Genomic DNA, 19,547 nt, shown 5'->3' on the forward strand with positions numbered 1-19,547 from the left:
GTTTTACTTTCATTTAGACTTATAAGAATGTGACTTTCTGAATTGGTGGTATAGCTCAGTGGTAAATGCTTGCCTGGCATGAACAGGCCCTGGGTTCAATTTCCAGAACCACAAAAAAACAAAACAACACCTAATAAAAATAAAAATGTTTGACTTTCTGCAGAGGATAGTACCATCTAGTGTAAGTAGTGGTAAGAAACCAACAGAAATAAAGAAAAAATAACTAAGACTATAGTCCCTATCCAAAGGATCAGAAATATCTGGAATCATATTGAATTTTCTGCCATTTATCTTGAAGTTACTATCATATTTGGGTCTACCTGTTCCATCTAGCTTTTCAACCCATTTCCTTTCTCGAGTGGCAGAATGGAGGGCGCTAAATGTCGAAACTCCTGGGTTGGGGTTATAGCACAGTGGTGGAGTGCTTGCCTCACACATGTGAGGCACTGGGCTTGATCCTCAGCACTGCATAAAAATAAATAAAATAAAGGTATTGTTTGCATCTATATGTAAAAATATTTAAAAAAATTGAAACTCCTGACTAATAGTATTTCACCATTACTGCTGCCAATTAAATCTTAGAGTTGCATGATTTTGGCAGTCCTCACTGATTCAGTGGAAAAACACTGTCTGCTCTAACAAATGAAGGTTATTCAGCGTTTATCTAAATATCAGTGACAGTAAGATCATATATAATGACCATATTTTGCCAGACAGGCAATAATAAATATTTTTATATTCTTTATTTTACCATTTCAATGAATTAATTCTGTATTCTTTATTTGTCAAAATTGTCTTTTTCACAATTGCCTTTCAAATACAGGTTATTTGATAATATATAGATTATGGTATGAACAATGAACTTATGGATATTAATCTTATGCATATCTAATAGTGTTTTTCATATAGTTAAGTGTTTAATAAGAAACATGAGAGTCACTTTTCTCTTAGGATTTTTCTGTTAGAACTAAATATAACTTTCTTTCTTTATGACCAGTAATACAAAAAGAGGGAAAATGGCTAATTTTAGGTTTTTTCCATAATGGTTAAATTCATGAATTTGAAGTCTCCAATAAGTAAATGGGAAGTATCTACACAAACTATTAATAAAAGAGGGGAAAACAGATTAAATACATCAGAAAGTGTTCAAATTTACCAGTAATCAAAGCAAAAGAAATTAAAATTTTATAATATTTTTCAATCATAAATTAGAATTTATCTAACATACTCAGCACTGGTGACTAAAATGAATACTTTTTAATATTTTTGATAATATAAGCTATTAAAAGAACTGTGACATTAATCATTAGGAGTGTCAAAACTGTTCCTGGTCTTTAGATCTATAATTCCACTTCATGTGGGGGTGTCTGTGTCAATGAGATAATCCTAAATTTGCAAAAAGCTGTTTTCATAAAGATGTTTGTTATAGTGTTATTTAAATTAGCAAAATATCTTGAACATAGTCTATGAACTTCCTTAAATTGTATTCAGAATTCTGCACATTAATTTTTTTCCTTGAAGAGCCTGGGCTATAGCTTTATAAGATTATTAAAATTGTCCTTGATCTTTGAAATATTAAGAATCGTGGTTTTAAATTACTGGTGTTTAACATAACCTATTATTATTCAAAAGATGTCCTTTAAAAAGGGGTGTGATGGAGAAAGGACTAGAAGGAAATACTGTACTGTAAAATGTTATTTGGATAGAAGGAATATGGGTATTTTTATTCTTCTTTCTGCTTTTCTATATTTTTCAGATATTTTATAATGAGTGTACACTACTTTTACAGTGTTAATAAAAATTACCAAAATGTGAACTTGATCAGCTTCCCCTGGATCAAACAGCTCTCAGGGAAACCTCTGCGAAAAAGTGAGAAGTATTGGAAAGAATATACAATAGTCATAAAATAGTCAACCTTTTAATTTAACCTTGATTATTTGATTACTAATATTTTTTTCCTCATTTCATGCCATCACCAGGCCCATGGGCCCATGAATTAGAAGGAGCTCAGGCTCCTAAGTAATATAGACCTGGATTCTGATCAGTACCCTGCCACTCTGTTGTGTGGCTTGGGCACATTAACTTCTCTGAGCCTCAGTTTCTTCATGGGGATTAATTATGCACAGTTTTATAGGCTACTATGAGGATTAAATGAGATGATTAATGTAAAGTGCTAATAGTTCCAGGATTCATTAAATAGTAGCTGTGATTGATAGTGTTTTTTGTGCATTTGCAATAGGAAGTGGTATAGGTAATGACTGGAAATGTGTAAAGAACTACATAAAATGAAGAATGCTTCCTATTCCTTTTCAACTAGCTTCAATGCTGTCAGTGTGACAAGATTTGTCATAGAGGTGGAATTTTTAATTTTTCTCCTGCATTTGTACTCTACCTGTTTTTAACATTTCTGTTTTTTCATTATTTTTCTAAAATTCTTACCCTTTATCCTTGTCATGCATGTTCTATAGTCTTGTAAAAATTACTTTTTCCTAAGTTATTTCTCTAGTTAGCGTTACTTCTTTTTTCTTAGAAAATAGAACTCTAGTTATGTGACTGTTTCCTACTGACGACTTTGTTATGATTATACTCCATTTATTAATTAAGTTTTGAGGTTTCAAAAAAATGTAGTCTAAGAAAAATGTTTATCATATTCCTTACAATAATTCCTAAGTTCTTTGTGCCTTCCTATTTTTTTTTTTTCATTTCATTCTTCAGATAAATTTTTTGGAAGTCACAAATAATAATTTTGGACATTTATAAAAATGTTTTTCAGAAACTAATGGAACGAATCCAGAATCCTGAGTATTCAACTACTATGGATGTCGCACCTGTCATTTTAGCTGCTCATCGTAACAACTATGAGATTCTTACAATGCTCCTAAAACAGGATGTTTCTCTACCCAAGCCCCATGCAGTTGGCTGTGAGTGTACATTGTGTTCTGCAAAAAACAAAAAAGACAGCCTCCGACATTCCAGGTTAGAAAATTAAGATTTTGGTAAATAGATGTGTGTTGTAGTAAGGTACATGTCAATGATGTTGGGGTTATTTGTCATTATTATTTGTTTTGGTATTCAATTTATGCAGCTTTTAAGAAATGTAACTTATGGAAGCCAGACTTCTACCTCTGCTGCTCACTGAGTTCTGAATTTTTCAGAAATTTTTACCAAATGCTAAATAATTGGGAAAATCCTTCAAATTAAGAATAAAGTTTATCTCATACTCTTGAGGGTAGGGGTGCTATTTGCTATTTGCTTTTTGGAGTTATAGTTTTTTAGTCCAAGAGAATATCCAGGTTGTGGAAGGAGTAGAGAGTTATCACTTTCTATTTTATTTCATTAAAAAAAAAAAAAAAAGAGAGAAATCACAACTATTTCTTATCTAGCTGAATATTTGACCTGTTTTGTTCCTCAGAAAAATTCAGTTCTTTATTTTTTTTCTATTCATCTCTTCCAGTTTCTCCAATTCAAATATTAAGAACAATGGAGAAGGGATTGATCAAAAAAGTATCTATCTGTCTTGTACAGGTTGAGCAAGATCACATACATGGATATGTCTAAGATGTATGGTTCTGGACTAGATTTTAGAACTAATTTTCAGCGTAAGCCTTTGCTATTGTTTAGGTATAGTTTTCCCCTACCAAAACACACTGAATTTGATTCCTGAATGGTAGTGTTCAGGGGTGGTGGTGCCTTTGAGAGGTGATTAGGTCAGTGTCCTCATTAATAGATTAATGTCTTTTTCAAGACACTGAGTTAGTTCTCTTGAAACTGGATAAGTTCTTGTGGTAATGACTTAGTTCTTACAGGAGCAGACCTGGCATCCCCCTCTCAGCCTTTCTTACATGTGTGTTTTCTTCTGCATGTACCTGCTTCTTTCCACCATGAAGCCCTCACCAGAGCTGAGCAGATATACTTTTGGACTTCCAGCTTCATGAACCAAAATAAACCCCTTTTCTTTATAAATTACCCTGTCTCCGATATTCTGGTATAGCAATGGAAAGTGATATTGGTCATTATGTGTTTACATAATTAAATGTAATTATAGTAACTTATTATGCCACATATACATATATGCAAATAATAATTAAATATAGTTGATATAGTGTCAAGTGTAACATCTACTTTGCAAAATAGATCTGGAAGTCCCAGGCAGTTCGTTGACAAACTTTTTTAAGTTAAGGATTGTTGTATACAAAATAAACTTTAAACCTGCAAACTCTCTCACCTCATTCCTTCTTCACCTTAAAAATAGACCTCTGGGTCTGGGGTTGTAGCTCAGTGGTAGAGCACTTGCCTAGCATGTGTGAGGCACTGGGTTAAATTCTCAGCACCACATATAAATAAATAAAATAAAGATCCATTAACAACTAAAAAAAATTTTAAAAAATAGGCCTCTGTTGGATTGATAATCATAAATCCATAAATTGAGAAAGTTTTCTCGGAATCAGTTTATTTGCAGAGGTTTAACTAGAAATGTCATCTACTTTCAGATCTGTTTTACAAAAAAATGTTAACAGAAAATTTTGAGGGAGTTTATTACTGATTTTTGAAGAAACTGTTACAGAAAATGGCAAAGGGCTCTGAGTAAAATAATTTCCAGGAATTTTCAAATAAAACTGTAAAAGAAAAGGTAGTGAACAAAACGAGTAAAGAAGCAATGGAAAGATTTCTATGAAGTTGAATAGCCAATATACTGGTAATAAGAAAGTGAGACAATTTATATTTATAATATATTGGGTTTTCTTGTTTTTTTTTTTTTTTTTTTTTTTTTTTTTTCTTTTTGGGGGTATGGGGGATTAAACCCAGGGGCGCCTAACCACTGAACAACATCTGCAGCCCTTTTCTATATTTTATTTAGAGACAGGGTTTTAATAAGTTGCTTAGGGCCTCACTAAATTGCTGAGGCTGGCTTTGAACTTGACATCCTCCTGCCCTAGCCTCATGAGCCACTGAGATTATAGGCATGTACCACTGTACCCAGCAAAATATTGTATTTTAAGTGAGAGATAATAGTTCGAGGTGATAATGTCAATGGACAGTATTTCCAAATGAAGTAGGGAAGGATAATGGACCATTGTAATTTAGAAAAATATTTTCAGTAATATAATTGTTATGATTTAGTTTTAATCTCAGTAGTTGATATATGTTGAAATTGAAAATAAGTTTAAGAGAAAATATGAAATCTTCAAACTTATTTTTAGAACTTGAGAAATATTGAAATTAGGAAGGAGAGCAAAGTAACAGGTTACCACTTAAATTTAATTTGCAGAGTGCTTTGTTTAAATTCAACAGTATTTTTTGTAATTTTGAATTTGAATGCTGGTAAGCCCCATGTATCCTCGGATTTATTCATATTTTTTCCCTGAAGGCAAGTGAATTTGTAAAACATGGCTAGATATCTAACAAGAGAGTAGGATGTTGGCATGGAGAACTCTTGAGGCTAGAGTGATCTTAGGTTATGGAATTCTTCTGGCATAGTGGCAAGGAAGTGAGTTAAGAGAGAGACAGTGCCATGGTGACATATATATATGACACAGACGTCTGTAAATGTCAGTGATGATGATGAGGGAATATTGGATAAATGGGATTATAGGAACCTCCAAAAATAGTGATTTGGTTATGAGACTGGATAGCAGTTTGTAAGATTTAGATACTATAAAATAATGCTTCTATATTTCTAGAATCTCTAAAGAGACATATTGTTTGTTCTTATAAAATCTTAAATTGAGTTGGTCATAGTGGTATATGCTTGTAGTCACAGCTACTCAGGAGGAAAGGCAGGAGGATTGCAAGTTCAAGGCCATCCTGGGCAACTTAGCAAGACCCTGTTTCAAAATAAAATAAAAAGAGCTCATGTCAGATCATGCAACTGGATTTTACAATAATTTTGTTTAAAAATCTGTTTCAAAGACAAAATAATCTTCACATATGCCTCATATATGGGAACTTTGCTTCTAGTGTTTTATCTTTTTTAAAAAATATTTTATTTATACAAATAATATATGAATAAATCCTTAAATTTTTGTAAAAAAAAATTCCTGCTTTAATATTGAGCAGAAGTCTGTTGACCAATTTCAGTTCTCTTCTTTCTAGAACTAATGACTATTAGCAGTTTGTTGTCCTCTATCTGCTCCTTAATGATTCATATTCCTATGAGTTAGAAATGCAACTCTTAATTACAGTGTTAAATTAGAAACCATAGTCTGTCAGTGACCATCAATTATATGTTAGAATTTCTGCTTACACAGGTTACATTCAGGTTTGCTCTCCTTTGTCATTCAGTTGCCTACATGTTATTAATCTTGCCTCATCTACTCTAATTCTTTTCATGGTTGCCAAAATATTTAGATTGAACCATATGAATTACTGTTTTAAAAGTACTTTGGACTTAACAGAATTACATCTTTCCATATTCATATATTGGTGTGGATAAAACCAGTACTCCAGAAAGTTACATAGAATATAATCACCTAACTTCATAGGGCCTTAAAAAACAATCTTCTTTAAGATGTGGAGATTGTTCACCCCAATTAGAATGGCGATTATCAAGAATACAAGCAACAATAGGTGTTGGTGATGATGTGAGGAAAAAGGTACACTCATACATTGCTGGTGGGGTTGCAATTAGTGCAGCCACTCTGGAAAGCAGTGTGGAGATTCCTTAGAAAATTTGGAATGGAACCACCATTTGACCCAGCTATCCCACTCCTTGGCCTATACCCAAAGGACTTAAAATCAGCATACTACAGTGATGCAGCCACATCAGTGTTTATAGCTGCTCAATTCACAATAGTCAGATTGTGGAACCAACCTAGATGCCCCTCAGTTGATGATGAATAAAGAAACTATGGTATAAATATACAATGGAATATTACTCAGCCATAAAGAATAATAAAATTATGGCATTTGCAGGCAAATGGATGGAATTAGAGAATATCATGCTAAGTGAGATAAGCCAATCTCAGAAAACCAAAGGACGAATGATCTCGCTGATAAGCGAATGATGATACATAATGGGGGGTGGGAGGGAGGCAGGAATGGAGGAAGGAGGGACTGTACAGAGGGAAAAGAGGCATGGGAGGGGTAGGGAGGAAGGAAAAATAAATAATAACAGAATGAATCAAACATCATTACCCTATGTAAATGTATGATTACACAAATGGTATACCACTATTTCATGTATAGAGAAACAAGTTGTACCCCATTTGTTTACAATAAAAAAAAAGATCCCTAATTGAAAAAAAAATGTGGAGATTTGTTGATCTATAGTATATGTATACTTTTGAGTAACTACCATCACAACCTAATATTGTAACATTTTCATCACAGGAAAAAGTTTTCTCATGCCCATGTATGGTCAGTCCTTTCTCCCTATACTTTATATTCATATAGTTTTTCTTATTCTAGAAATTATATATAAATAGAGTCATACAAAATGTTGACTTACATCTCTGTCTTCTTTTATGTAACATGTTTTTGAGGTTCATCCATACTATTGCCTATAACAATAATTATTTTTTAGTGTTGGTAATTACTCTATATTTAGATAACCTGCCTTTTGCTTATCTGTTCATTAGTTAATCAACATTTGAGTTATTTCCAATTTTTGGCAGTGAACATTCACATACAGGTTTATGTGTGGACATATTTTTATTTCTGTTGTGTAGATACTTGGAGTAGAATTTATGTTTAACTTTTTAAGGAACTGTCAAACTTTTAAAAAATATACCATTTACATCTTACTGGCAAATATGTGTGATGATTCTAATGCTGCTCTATACTCACGGACACTTGCTATTGTTAGTCTTTTTTATCTTAGCCATTTAGTGAATACCTATGCAGTAGTGATTTTAAGTATCTCCTTGTGATTTTAAGTTGCATATCCCTATGTCTGATGATGTCAAGCATCTTATGTGCTTATTTTTAGTTAGCTTATCTTCTATTCAAATATTTAGGTCATTTTTTGGTTGGGTTGTTTGTCTTCTTGTTGGTATTGAGTTGTAAGAATTCTTTCTGTACTCTGGACACATCTTTTTTTCTTTCTTTCTCTCTCTCTTTTTTTTTTTTTTTGGTGTTGGGGATTGAACCCAGGGCCTTGTGCTTGCAAGGCAAGCACTCTACCAACTGAGCTATCTCTCCAGCCCCTCATTTTCTTTATGGCATCTTTTGAGGAGCAGAAGTTTTCATTTTGATGAGGTTTATTTTTCTTTTGTGAAAATCATTTTCACTATCATAGTTATGAAATATTTGCCTAACTCAAGGTCACTAAGATTTTCACTAGTTTTCTTCTAAACGTTTATAGTTTTAGGATTTACAGTTAATTATATGATTTATTTTGAATTAATTTTTGAGTATATATGAAATAAGGATATAAGGTTTTTTCTATTTTTTATAATATCCCACCATTTACTACAGCACTACTTATTGAAAAGATCATTTTCCTTCTTTTGAATTATCTTCATATCTTAGGAAATCATTTGAGTAGGTACATGTGGTTTTGTTTCTAGGCTTTATTTTGATCCACTCATCTATACGTCTGTGTTTACACCAATATCACTCTGGTGATTATTGTATCCTTATTGTAAAGTTTATTTTTTCCAAACTTTTTTATTGGTGCCTTATAGTTATACATAATGATGGGGTTTATGGTTACATATTACTTTACTGTAAATTGTTAAATCAACATATGGTTCAACAACATCTGGTTGTGTTGATTATGTCCTTAGGATAAGTTGTTAGACTTGTAATTGCAGGATTCAAAACTATTGACCAGTGTTCCTAGATTCTTTTTTAGAAGGGAGTTGTAGTAGCATTCCCCACCTCAGCAATACAGAGGAGTAGGCTATTTTCTTCCTGATATCTTCCTTAATGCTGAATGTTTTCCATCTTAGGGGCCATTGATAAAGTAGCAGGTTCTAGTGCTAGAGGTCTATAGGTAGGTTCAAATCCCACCTCCACCTGAACTAGCTCTGTAACCTTTGGAAGGACACTCAAATTTTTCTGCAGATTTCTGTAAAATAGGTATTGTTTCATTGCATTTGCCTGAAAGGGTGATTATGAGAATTAAATGAGTCAATAAATTACCTGACACACAAAAAAATAAATAATAAATTGTTAGATCAAGCAGGGTAGTCCTCCACTTTTATCTTTTCCATTTTTGTCTATTCTATATCTTTTTCATTTTAAAATAAAGTTTAAAATCAGTTTTTAGGTTTTACAAAAACACCTGGTTTTAAGAGAGATTATATTGTACATATTTGGGGAGAAACACCATTTTAATAGCATTGAATCATTTAAACCATGAAGATAGTATATCTATTTAATAGATATTCTTTAATTCCTCCCAGCAATATATTATAGTCTCCAGTGTATAAACTTTCTTTCCCTTTTTTTTTTTTTTTGCAATTTATTTTTAAGCATTTTCTTCTTTTCAGTACTACTTGGCATGAATTGTTTTCTTAATTTCATTTTCCAGATTGTTCCCATAGCTCGAATATAGAAATCAAAGACTTTTTTTTTTGTTTATTGATTTTTATATTCTGTCAAAATCTTCCTAAACTCACCTATTAGTTCTAATATGTGGTTTGTTTGCTTTTTTGGTAATTCTTAAGGATTTTCTTCATATAAAGCTCGTATAGGCTGTGACTAGAGATACCTTTACTTGTATTTATTTATTTATTTATTTATTTCGTGGTGTTGGGGATTGAACCCAGGGCCTTGTGCGTGCTATATTCCCAGCCCCTGCTTCTCTCCACCCCCGCAATCTTTAAGCCTTAATTTATTTTGCCTTATTGCAGTGGCTAGAACCTCCATTATAATGTTGAATAGATAGGTAAGAGTGGACATCCTTATCTTGTTCTGTACTTTAGGGGAAAATAATTCAGTTTTTTACCATTAACCATGTTGTTAGTGTAGGCATATTGCTCAGGAAATGATAGCAAGCACGCATCAATAAATAAGATGGCATCAAATTGAAAAACTGCACAGCAAAGGAAACAACAGTGTGAAGATAGCCTGCAGAATGGAGACACCTTTGCCACCTACTCTTATGATAGAGGATTAATAATCAGAATATATAAAGAACTCAAAAAACTCAACACACACACATATACCCACACAAAAAAATCCACCACAGGTAACTGAACACACTTCTCAAAAGAGGTACAAATGACCAACAATTATATGAAAAAAATGTTCAGTGCCTTTAGTCATCAGACAAATGCAAATCCAAACTACATTGAAATTCTATCTCATCCCAGTCAGAATGATAATCATCAAGAATACAAATAACAAGAAATGCTGGTAAGGATGGAAGACCAGGGGGGTGATTATAAACTGTTGGTGAGAATGTAAATTGGTATAACCACTGTGGAAATCAGTATGGAGGTACTTCAAAAAACTAAAATAGAACTACCATGTGATCTAACTATGCCACTCCTTCATAATAATCTAAAAAAATTGAAGGACGCATACTTTGAAGATACATGCATACCCATGTGTATTATGATACAATTCACAATGGTCAACTTATAGAGTCAGACTAGATCTTTGTCAACAGGTGAATGATTTTTTAAAATGTGGTATGTATGTACAATGGAGTTTTACTTAGCTATAAAGAACAAAATTATGTCATTTGCAAGAAAATGGATGGAATTGTAGAGAATCATATTAAGTGAAATAAGCCAGAATTAGAAAGACAGACAAGCATTTTATCTTTTCTCTCATGCAAAAGCTAGAGGTCAAAAAAGGAAAAAAAAATGTTATGAAAGGATACAGGAGACCATTAGGGTAAAGAAAAGGAATCAGGAGGAGGAGAGGTATGGGAGTAAAATTGATCAAGTTATATTATATACATGTATGAATATATCAAAATGAAACTCACTATTCTATATAATTAATGTATACCAATAAAAAAGTATGATGTTAGCAGTAAAGTTATCATGGATATCTTTTATAAGAATGAGGAAATTCCTTTCTATTTTTTGTTTGTTGAGAGCTTTCATCATGAATTATCTCTAGATTTCAGTCAAAGACTTTTCCTGTGTCTGTTAAAATGAATATATAGGTTTTGTTCTTTATTCTATTAATATGTTATATTATAGTAATTGATGTCAGATGTTAAACTGATCTTACATTCCTTCAATAAATCCTACTTGGCTGAGATAATAATCCTTTGCATGTGTTACTGAATTCAGTTTGCTAATATATTAAATATTTTTTGTGTTTTATATTCACGAATGAGATTGTTCTATAGCTTTGTTTTCCTGAGATGTCTTTATCTGACTTTGTTATTAGGGTAACAGTGGGTTCAGAAAATGAGCTTTAAAGTATTCTCACTTCCTTTATTTTCTGAAAGATTATATTTATGATTATCATTCTTAAATGTTTGTTAGAAATAATAAGTTGTTATCTGGATATAGACTCTTCGCAAGCTGATTTTTAATTATTTTTTAAAATAATTTCCTTAAAATAGGGTTATTTACATTTTCTGCTTATCCTCAAATCCATTTCAGTGATTTGTGATGTTCTAGGAAATTGTCCATTTCATCTGTGTTGTCTAATTTGGCATATAGATGATCATAATCCTTCATAAACTTATTCATTTCTGGAAGCTTTCTTCATTTCGTGATATCCTTTTTATTCCAGATATCTATGTTTGTTCATTCTGTCTCTATCTCTATCCTTCTCTCTCTGCCTCTCTTTCTCTTTCTCTTTCTCATTGTCTGTCTATTGTAGAGTTTGTTAAACTGTGGTACTGGGGCAAAATCCAGCCTTCCAACTGTTTTTATAAATAAAGTTTTATTAGAATATGACTTTACCTATGGCTGAGGTTGTGACTCAGTGGTAGAATGCTTACCTGACACATGTGAGGCACTGGGTTCAATCCTCAGCACTACATAAAAATAAATAAATAAGATAAAGTTATTGTGTCCATCTACAACTAAAAAAATAAATCAAAATATGGCTATACCTATTTGTTTATGCACAGGAGAGTTGAGTCATTGCCATATATACAAGATAGACCTCAAAGCCTAAAGTATTTATTCTGTTCTTTTGCAGCTAATCTCTGATCTTCTCAATTTTATTGATTTTTCTAAGTGACAGCATTAGTTTTATCATGTTCTCTATTGTTTTTCAGTTTTTTATTTTGTTCTACTAGGAACGTCATTATTTCTATTAACACTGAATTTGATTTGGTCTGTGTCTCTAGGTTCTTCAGTTAGAACCCTAGCTTATTTATTTTTTGAGCTTCTTTCCTTTCTGATGTAAGTGTGTTCAAGATATTTTCTGTTTCCCATATGATTTCTTCTTTGACTCGAGTGTTTTTATTTTTCCTTTAATTAATGGACTTTTTTTTTTTTTAGGGAAGTTTTACAAACTTCACAGCAAAATTCTTCAGAAGGTAGAATTCCTATATACCACCCCTAACCCCAGTTATTACCTACCATCAGCATCCTTTACTGGTGTCATAAATTTATTACAGTGTTCTATCTTTTTTTCTTTGTGTGGTGCTGGGATTCAAGCCAGGGTCTCACATATGCCAGGCAAGTACTCTAACATTGAACTACATCCCCATCTATTATATTTGTTATAATAGATGAACCAACATTGATACATCAGCCAAAGTGTGTAGTTTACATTAGGCTTTACTCTTAGTGCTATACATTCTTTGGGTTTTGGCAAATGTGTAAGGACATATGTCCACCTAATGGTATCATAGAGAGTAGTTTCACTACTCTAAAAATTCTCTGTTACACCTATTTACCCCTGCCTTCTTCCAAGCCCCCAGCAACCACTACTAATCTTTTTACTGTCTCCCAACTTATACCTTTTTCCAAAATGTCATATAATTAAAATCAAGCAGTATTCATCCTTTGTCTTTCACTTAATAATATACATTTAAAATTTCTTCACATCTACATTGGAGAATATCATGCTAAGTGAGATAAGCCAATCTCAAAAAACCAAAGGACGAATAATCTCGCTGATAAGTGGATGATGACACATAATGGGGGGTGGGAAGGGTTAGTGTTAGGGTTAGAGTTAGGGTTAGGGAGGGGGGCAAGAATGGAGGAAGGAAGGACTGTATAGAGGGAAAAGAGGGGTGGGAGGGGAGGGGGGAAGGGAAAAATATCAGAATGAATCAAACAACATTACCCTATGTAAATTTATGATTACACAAATGGTATGCCTCTACTCCATGTACAAACAGAGAAACAACATGTATCCCATTTGTTTACAATAGAAAGAAAAAGAAAAAAAAAAGATCCTAAAAAAAAATTTTCTTCACATCTTTTCATGGTTTAGCACATTTCTTACTAGTGCTGAATGATGTCCTGTTGTTTGGGTGTACCACCATTTATCCACTCACCTATTGAAGGACATCTTGATTTTAAGTTTTGACAATTATGATCAAAACCACTACGTGTTCTTATGTCAACCTAAGTTTCGAGCTCATTAGGTAGATATCTAGAAGCATGATTGTTGGATCATGTGGTTAATTGCCTGTTCAGTTTTGTAAGAAACTGCCAAAATGTTTTCCATAGTGGCTACACCATTTAGCATTCCAGCCAGTGATGAATGAGGGTTCTTATTGCTACACATCTGCATCAGCAGTTAGTACTGCAGTGTTATAGATTTTAGCCATTTTAACAGGTCGTATGATAGTAGCTTATCGTTAGTTTAAATTTGCAATTTTCTTGTGATGTGTGATGTGCATTTTTTATGTGCTTTTTTTGCCATCTGTACGATCTGTTTTGGTGAGGTGTCTGTTTAGATATTTGTCTATTTTTAAATTGAGTTTTTAATTTTCTTGTTGAGTTTTTAAAGTTCTGTATGTACTTTAGGTAAGAATTCTTTATCAGATATGTTGTTTAAAAGTACAGTAGTCCTCCCTGTCTGTGGTTTTGTTTTCCATGGTTTCATTTACCCGCAGTCAATCATGATCTGAAAATACTAAGTGGAAAACTACAGAAAGAAATAATTCATGTTTTAAAAAACTTTTATGACAATGTATTGTTATAGTTGTTATATTTAGATATTGTTAATCTCTTTACTGTGCCTAATTTATAAGTTAAACTTTAATGTTGGTGTGTATATGTAGGAAAAAGCAGTACATATATACATTTTTCCATTTATGATTCTGTTAGGTACTGGTAAATCCACTGTAAATTGAAAATATTGTGTATTATAAATGCTTAAATATACCTAATTTACCAAACATTATAGCTTATAACCTAACCCAATGCTCAGAAGACATACATTAACCTAGAGGAGTAAAAATAATTTAACCAAAACCTATTTTATATAGAGAAACCATATGATCACATGTCTTACTGGGAGCTGCAGTTTCTAGCTGCTGCCCAGCATAGTGGGATAGTATCATACCCATATTACTAGCCTGAGAAAAATCAAAATTAAAAATTTGAAATGTTTTCTGCTGAATGCATAACACTGTCTCACCATTATAAATTCAAAAATAAAAATTATAACATGAACTATTGTAAGTTTAGGACCATCTGTTTAGGTTTTAGTACTCTTGGTGTTTTCAGGCATGTTAGAACTTACACCACATGGATAAAGTGAGAATGCTGTAGCTTGTCTTCTCATTCTTTTGACCAGTGGGTTATTTCAAAATATACTGTTTACTGGGTATAGCAACCTGTTATTCCAGCCACTGGGGAGGCAAGCTTGGCAATTTATTGGTACCCTAAAATAAAAAAATAAAAATAAATAGAATTTTTAAAAAGAGCTGGGTATGTAGCTTAGTGGTAGAGTGCCATTGGGTTAAATCCCCAGTGCCACAAGGAAAAAGAAGTCCTTACTTTCATACTGTTGAATATTTCCCAGATATCTTTCTCCTGGTAACTTTTTAAATTCTGTAGTGGTTGAAGAGCATAGATTAATTTTTTTAATAACACCTTTGTTGAGGCTGAGCATTGTGATGGAAGCTATAATTCCAGTTACTTAGAAAGCTGAGGCAGGAAGATCACAAGTTCTAGACCAGCCTGCAACACTTAATGAGACCCTGTCTCAAAATAAAATATAAAAAGAGGCTGGGGATGTAGCTCAGTGCATGAGGCCCTTGGTTTAATCCCCAATACCACAAACACAGATAATAATTCATAAACCATAAAGTTCACCCTTTTAAAGTATACAATTCTGTTTGGAGGATATTTACATGTATCCTAAAATTAGGTCACTTTTATCTAATTCTGGAACATTTTATCATTTCAAAATGAAACCCCATACCTGTTAGTGGTAGCTTTCCCCACCCCTGGAAGTTACAAAATCTATTTGTTCCTATGATTGTGCTTGTTCTGGATATTTTATCTAAATAGCATCTTTTAGTAGCTTATTATTCATATGTAAATCTTCATTGGAGACGGTCTTTTTCCCAGTTTTTAGTTGATTATGTGCCTTTACCTTGCTGAGTTGTGAGGACTCTATATATTCCAGATATAAGTATTACCTCATCAGATATATAATTTGCATATATTTTCTTTGTGGTTTTCAGTTTTCTGATGTGTTTTGAAGAAGAAGTTTTAAATTTGGATAGAGTTTGGTTGAGCTGCCTCTTCCCTGCCCCCAAATACTTTTTGGTCACTTATGCTTTTGGTGTCATAGCTATGAAAACTTTTCTTAATTTAGAGAATGTATGATTTCATTTCTTTTTAATATGTTAAGACTAGTTTTATGGTCAAGCATGTGATCTAACATAGAAAATGTCATATGTACTCTTGGGCTAATATGTATTTTGCTTTTTAGGGTAACTGTTCTATAAGTTCCAATTTGAAGCCCGGCACAATAGTGGATTCCTGTAATCCCAGTGGCTCGGGAGGCTGAGGCAGGAGGATTGTAAATTTAACACCAGCCTTAGCAATTTAAAAAAGGGCTGGGGATGTGGCTCAGTGGTTAAGTGCCCCTGAGTTCAATTCTGGTCACTGCCCCCCCCCAAAAAAAAAAAAAAAATCCAATTTGACAGCATAGTTTCATACTGTTCCAGAAGTCTTTATCCCTGTGGATTTTCTCTCTAGTTGTTCTATGAGTTTCAGGGAAAAGCGTATTAAAATCTCAAACTATTATTGCTGAATTATCTTTCTGCTTTCAATTCTGTTTTCGCTTTGTGTACTTTGAGGCTTTGTTGATGGGAGCATATACATTTGTAGTTGCTGTATTTTCCTTTTAATATTGTTAACTACTCACTCTCTTGTGGATACTGACTGCATGTTACATCTTTCCAGCCCTTGCTTTCAACTTGTTTGTGTTTTTTTGTAATTTAAAGTGCATGTTTTTTGAACAGTGTTGAATCTTGATTTTGTCCTCTCAAAGTTTTTGCCTTTGGATTGTTTAGTTTACTCACATATAATGTAATTTTTGATATGATTAATTAATTTTTTCAATTTGCCATTTGTTTTCTGTATTTCCCAGGCCTTTTTGTTCCTCTACTGTGTTTGTGTTCAAAAAATTTTAGTGTACCTTTTTCATTTTCAGTGTTTTGAAAAATTTTTTGTGTTTAAAAAATTGTTTTGTGTTTGCCTGGTACTGGGAATTGAACCCAGGGCCTTGTGCCTGCAAGGCAAGCATTCTACCAACTGAGCTATGTCCCCAGCCCCCAGTGTTTTTTTAACTTGTTAAAAATCTTTTCTTTTAGAAATCACAGCATGCATCTTTCATTTTACAATCTATTTCAGTTTAATATTCACTTAGAATATAACTGGCTATGATTTCATATATATTACATGTAAATGTATTATAAACACAACAATGCAATGTTATAATTATTGCTGTAAATATTTTCATCTTTAAAAATGCAAGAGAAGAGAAATGAAAAAAAAGTAGCCTTTTATCTTTTTATACATAATTATTGTATCGTGTTCTCTTCATTTCTTCCTGCGGATCCATTTTACCATCTGATAACCATTTGCTTTCAACTTTAGCTTTTCTTTTCTTTTCCTTTTCCTTTTTCTTTTTCTTTTTCCTTTTCCTTTTCCTTTTTCTTCCTTTTCCTTTTCCTTCTTTTGCTGAGGATTGAACCCAGGGCCTTGCACTTGCTAGGCAAGTGCCCTACCACTAAGTCACATTCTAAGTCCCACCTTCAGCATTTCTTGTAGGGTAAGTCTGTTCTCTAAAAATTCTCTTAACATTGTTTATCTGGGAAAATCTTTATTTCATCCTCACTTTTTGAGTTTTATTGAAATAAAATTCACATGCCATTAAATTCACTTATCTTAAAATATGTAATTTAGTAGGTTGTGGTATTTCAGTAGGTAGGTACATTTATCATCATAGTCAGAACATTTTTATTAACTCACAAAGGATTCTCATTCCCTTTTCTTTTTCCAGTGCCTTAGTAGATAGTTTAGAAGATTATATTAATGATATGAGAATTTTATTCTCTCTTAATATAGACATTTATAGTTAAAAGTTCTCTCAGCATACTTAAGCTGAATTTAATAATTTTAAATATAATTTTTGATATATTGTATCTTTGTGTTCATCTTATTTTTTAATTTCTCTTTTGATTTCTTCTTTGTCCTGTTGGTTATTTAAGGGTGTGTTGTTTAAATTGCATATTTTTTATGCAATTTAAAGTTATAGGAAGTTATATTCCTATAACTTCCCTTGTTAATGATTTTTAATTTCATCTCATTAAGATTGAAAAACATAACTTCATATTTTTCTGTTCTTTCTGTGGCTTAGCTTATGGCCTGTCCTGCAGAATCTTCCATGTGTACTTGAGAATAATGTATAATCTGTCATTGTTGAATGGTGCTATAGTTTGCATGTTGAATGGCCCCCATAGGCCTATGTTCTACATCTCTCTGAGGTAGTGTTCCTTTTTCTTAAGTCTTCTTCCCATTTTTTAGCCTGCATAATCTGTACCTGCGTATCTTCAAGTTTGTACACTTTTCCGCCAGTTCTGTTGTTGAGTTCTATTTTAGTTATTTAGGACTGTCATAACAGAGTACAACTGAAATTCATTTTTTTTTACAACCCTAGGGCTTAGAAGCCAGAAATGAAGTTATTGTCAAGGCTGGTTCCTTATGAGGGGTATGGAGGAAGAATCTGTTCTAGACCTTTCTTCTTGGCTTGTAAATGGCTATCTTACTGTTCACATAATGTATTCCATGTTTGAGACACTAATCAGATTAGTTTTAGGCATATTATAATATCTCCATTTTAACTTGATTTCCTCTTTTAAAATTCCATCTTTAAATAAAGGCACATTTTAAAGTACTGGTGGATAGGATATCAACTTGTGAATTTTGAAGAAATAAAATTGAACTCATAAAAGCTCTTCTAGTGAATTTCTATTTCAGTTATTATATTTTCCAATTATATAATTTTCATTTTGTTCTTTTTCATAATTTATTTATATCTATTTAATGCCACACTATCTTATATCTTCCTTTAGTTCTGTAATCAAGCTTTCCTTTACTACTGTGAACATACTTACATTGGCTACTTTGAAGTCTTTTTCTGTTAAGTCTAGCATCAGATCACTCTTACAGTCAGTTTGTTTTGCCTGCTTCCCCCCACCCCTGGGCTATGAACTATAATTTCTTGTTTCTTTACTTGTCTCTTAATATTTGGTTAGAAATGGGACATTTTAGATAATATATTGTAGCAACTCTGTGCAAGTCTCCGACCCACCATCATTCCTGATCTGAAATGGAGATGGTTTTGGGGAAATAACTTTTTTGTGCCTCTGCGTGTGTGTGTGTGTGTGTGTGTAGGGGAATCACTGACCTCTTCATACTGCAATACTTTGGATGGTGTTTTGAATACCAAATGATGAAATGGTAGATTTTATAAGTTTCTGATAGCATTTATAAAGTGTGGCAGCTTCATTATTTGTGAGATTACATCTAAATGCTTTCCACACAGTGGTTCTTCATTATAACTATAATTGATTACCAGTACCTTTATTCTACCATTATTGGAAGTCATTATTCCTGTTCATTTTCTCATTAATACTTAGTGTAACTTGAGACATGGTAAATTTAGTTAATGCAAAAGTCTGTTTTAGAAAAAGAGCTATTTTTTTTTTTAAAGGTGAACAGTCATCATAAAAATAGGTCAAACAGTATGAACACGCAGTTTTCAGAGGAAGGAACATAAACTGATATTAAACGTAAAAGAAGACTCTTCTAAAGAAATTCAATTTAAACCGAGTGTAAGATCCTATTTTCTATTAAGTTGGCAAAGATTTAAAATATTGATAATATCCAGTATTAATGAAAATGTGGGGGTAAGTGAGCTCTCATTATTACTACTTAGGAAGCATCTATAAGAATTTAAAATACACATTCCATTTTGCCCAGCAATTTAAAGTGTGTAAAAGATATAGGAACTAAAGATTATTATTATTATTATTTTAAATTTTTTTAGTTGTCAAGGGATCTCTTATTTATTTATATGTGGTGCTGAGTATCGAACCCTGGGTGTCACACATGCCAGGCGAGCGCTCTACCACTGAGCCACAACCCCAGCCCCACTAAAGATTACTAATTGCTGCATTTTTATGGCAGAAAAAAGTTAAA

General features: G+C 32.6%; 1 protein-coding gene across 11 annotated transcripts in view; it reads left to right on the plus strand.

Moving 5' to 3' along the window:
* The window catches only part of TRPC1 (transient receptor potential cation channel subfamily C member 1), a 90,036-nt gene that overhangs the window by 19,239 nt on the left and 51,250 nt on the right, over positions 1–19,547 (plus strand). For 7 of the 11 annotated variants that reach the window (XM_079101079.1, XM_079101076.1, XM_079101071.1 and 4 more), the window contains one exon: positions 2,774–2,976. In XM_079101079.1, the coding sequence (XP_078957205.1) occupies positions 2,774–2,976 (203 nt within the window). Of the gene's footprint in view, positions 1–1,756; positions 1,870–2,773; positions 2,977–4,630; positions 4,708–19,547 lie in introns of those variants that run through there. The other 4 variants (XM_079101080.1, XM_079101081.1, XM_079101072.1 and 1 more) reach the window with 3 other exon arrangements.

This window comes from Sciurus vulgaris (genome assembly GCF_902686455.1).
Source record: "Sciurus vulgaris genome assembly, chromosome: 10".
NCBI lineage: Eukaryota > Metazoa > Chordata > Mammalia > Rodentia > Sciuridae > Sciurus > Sciurus vulgaris.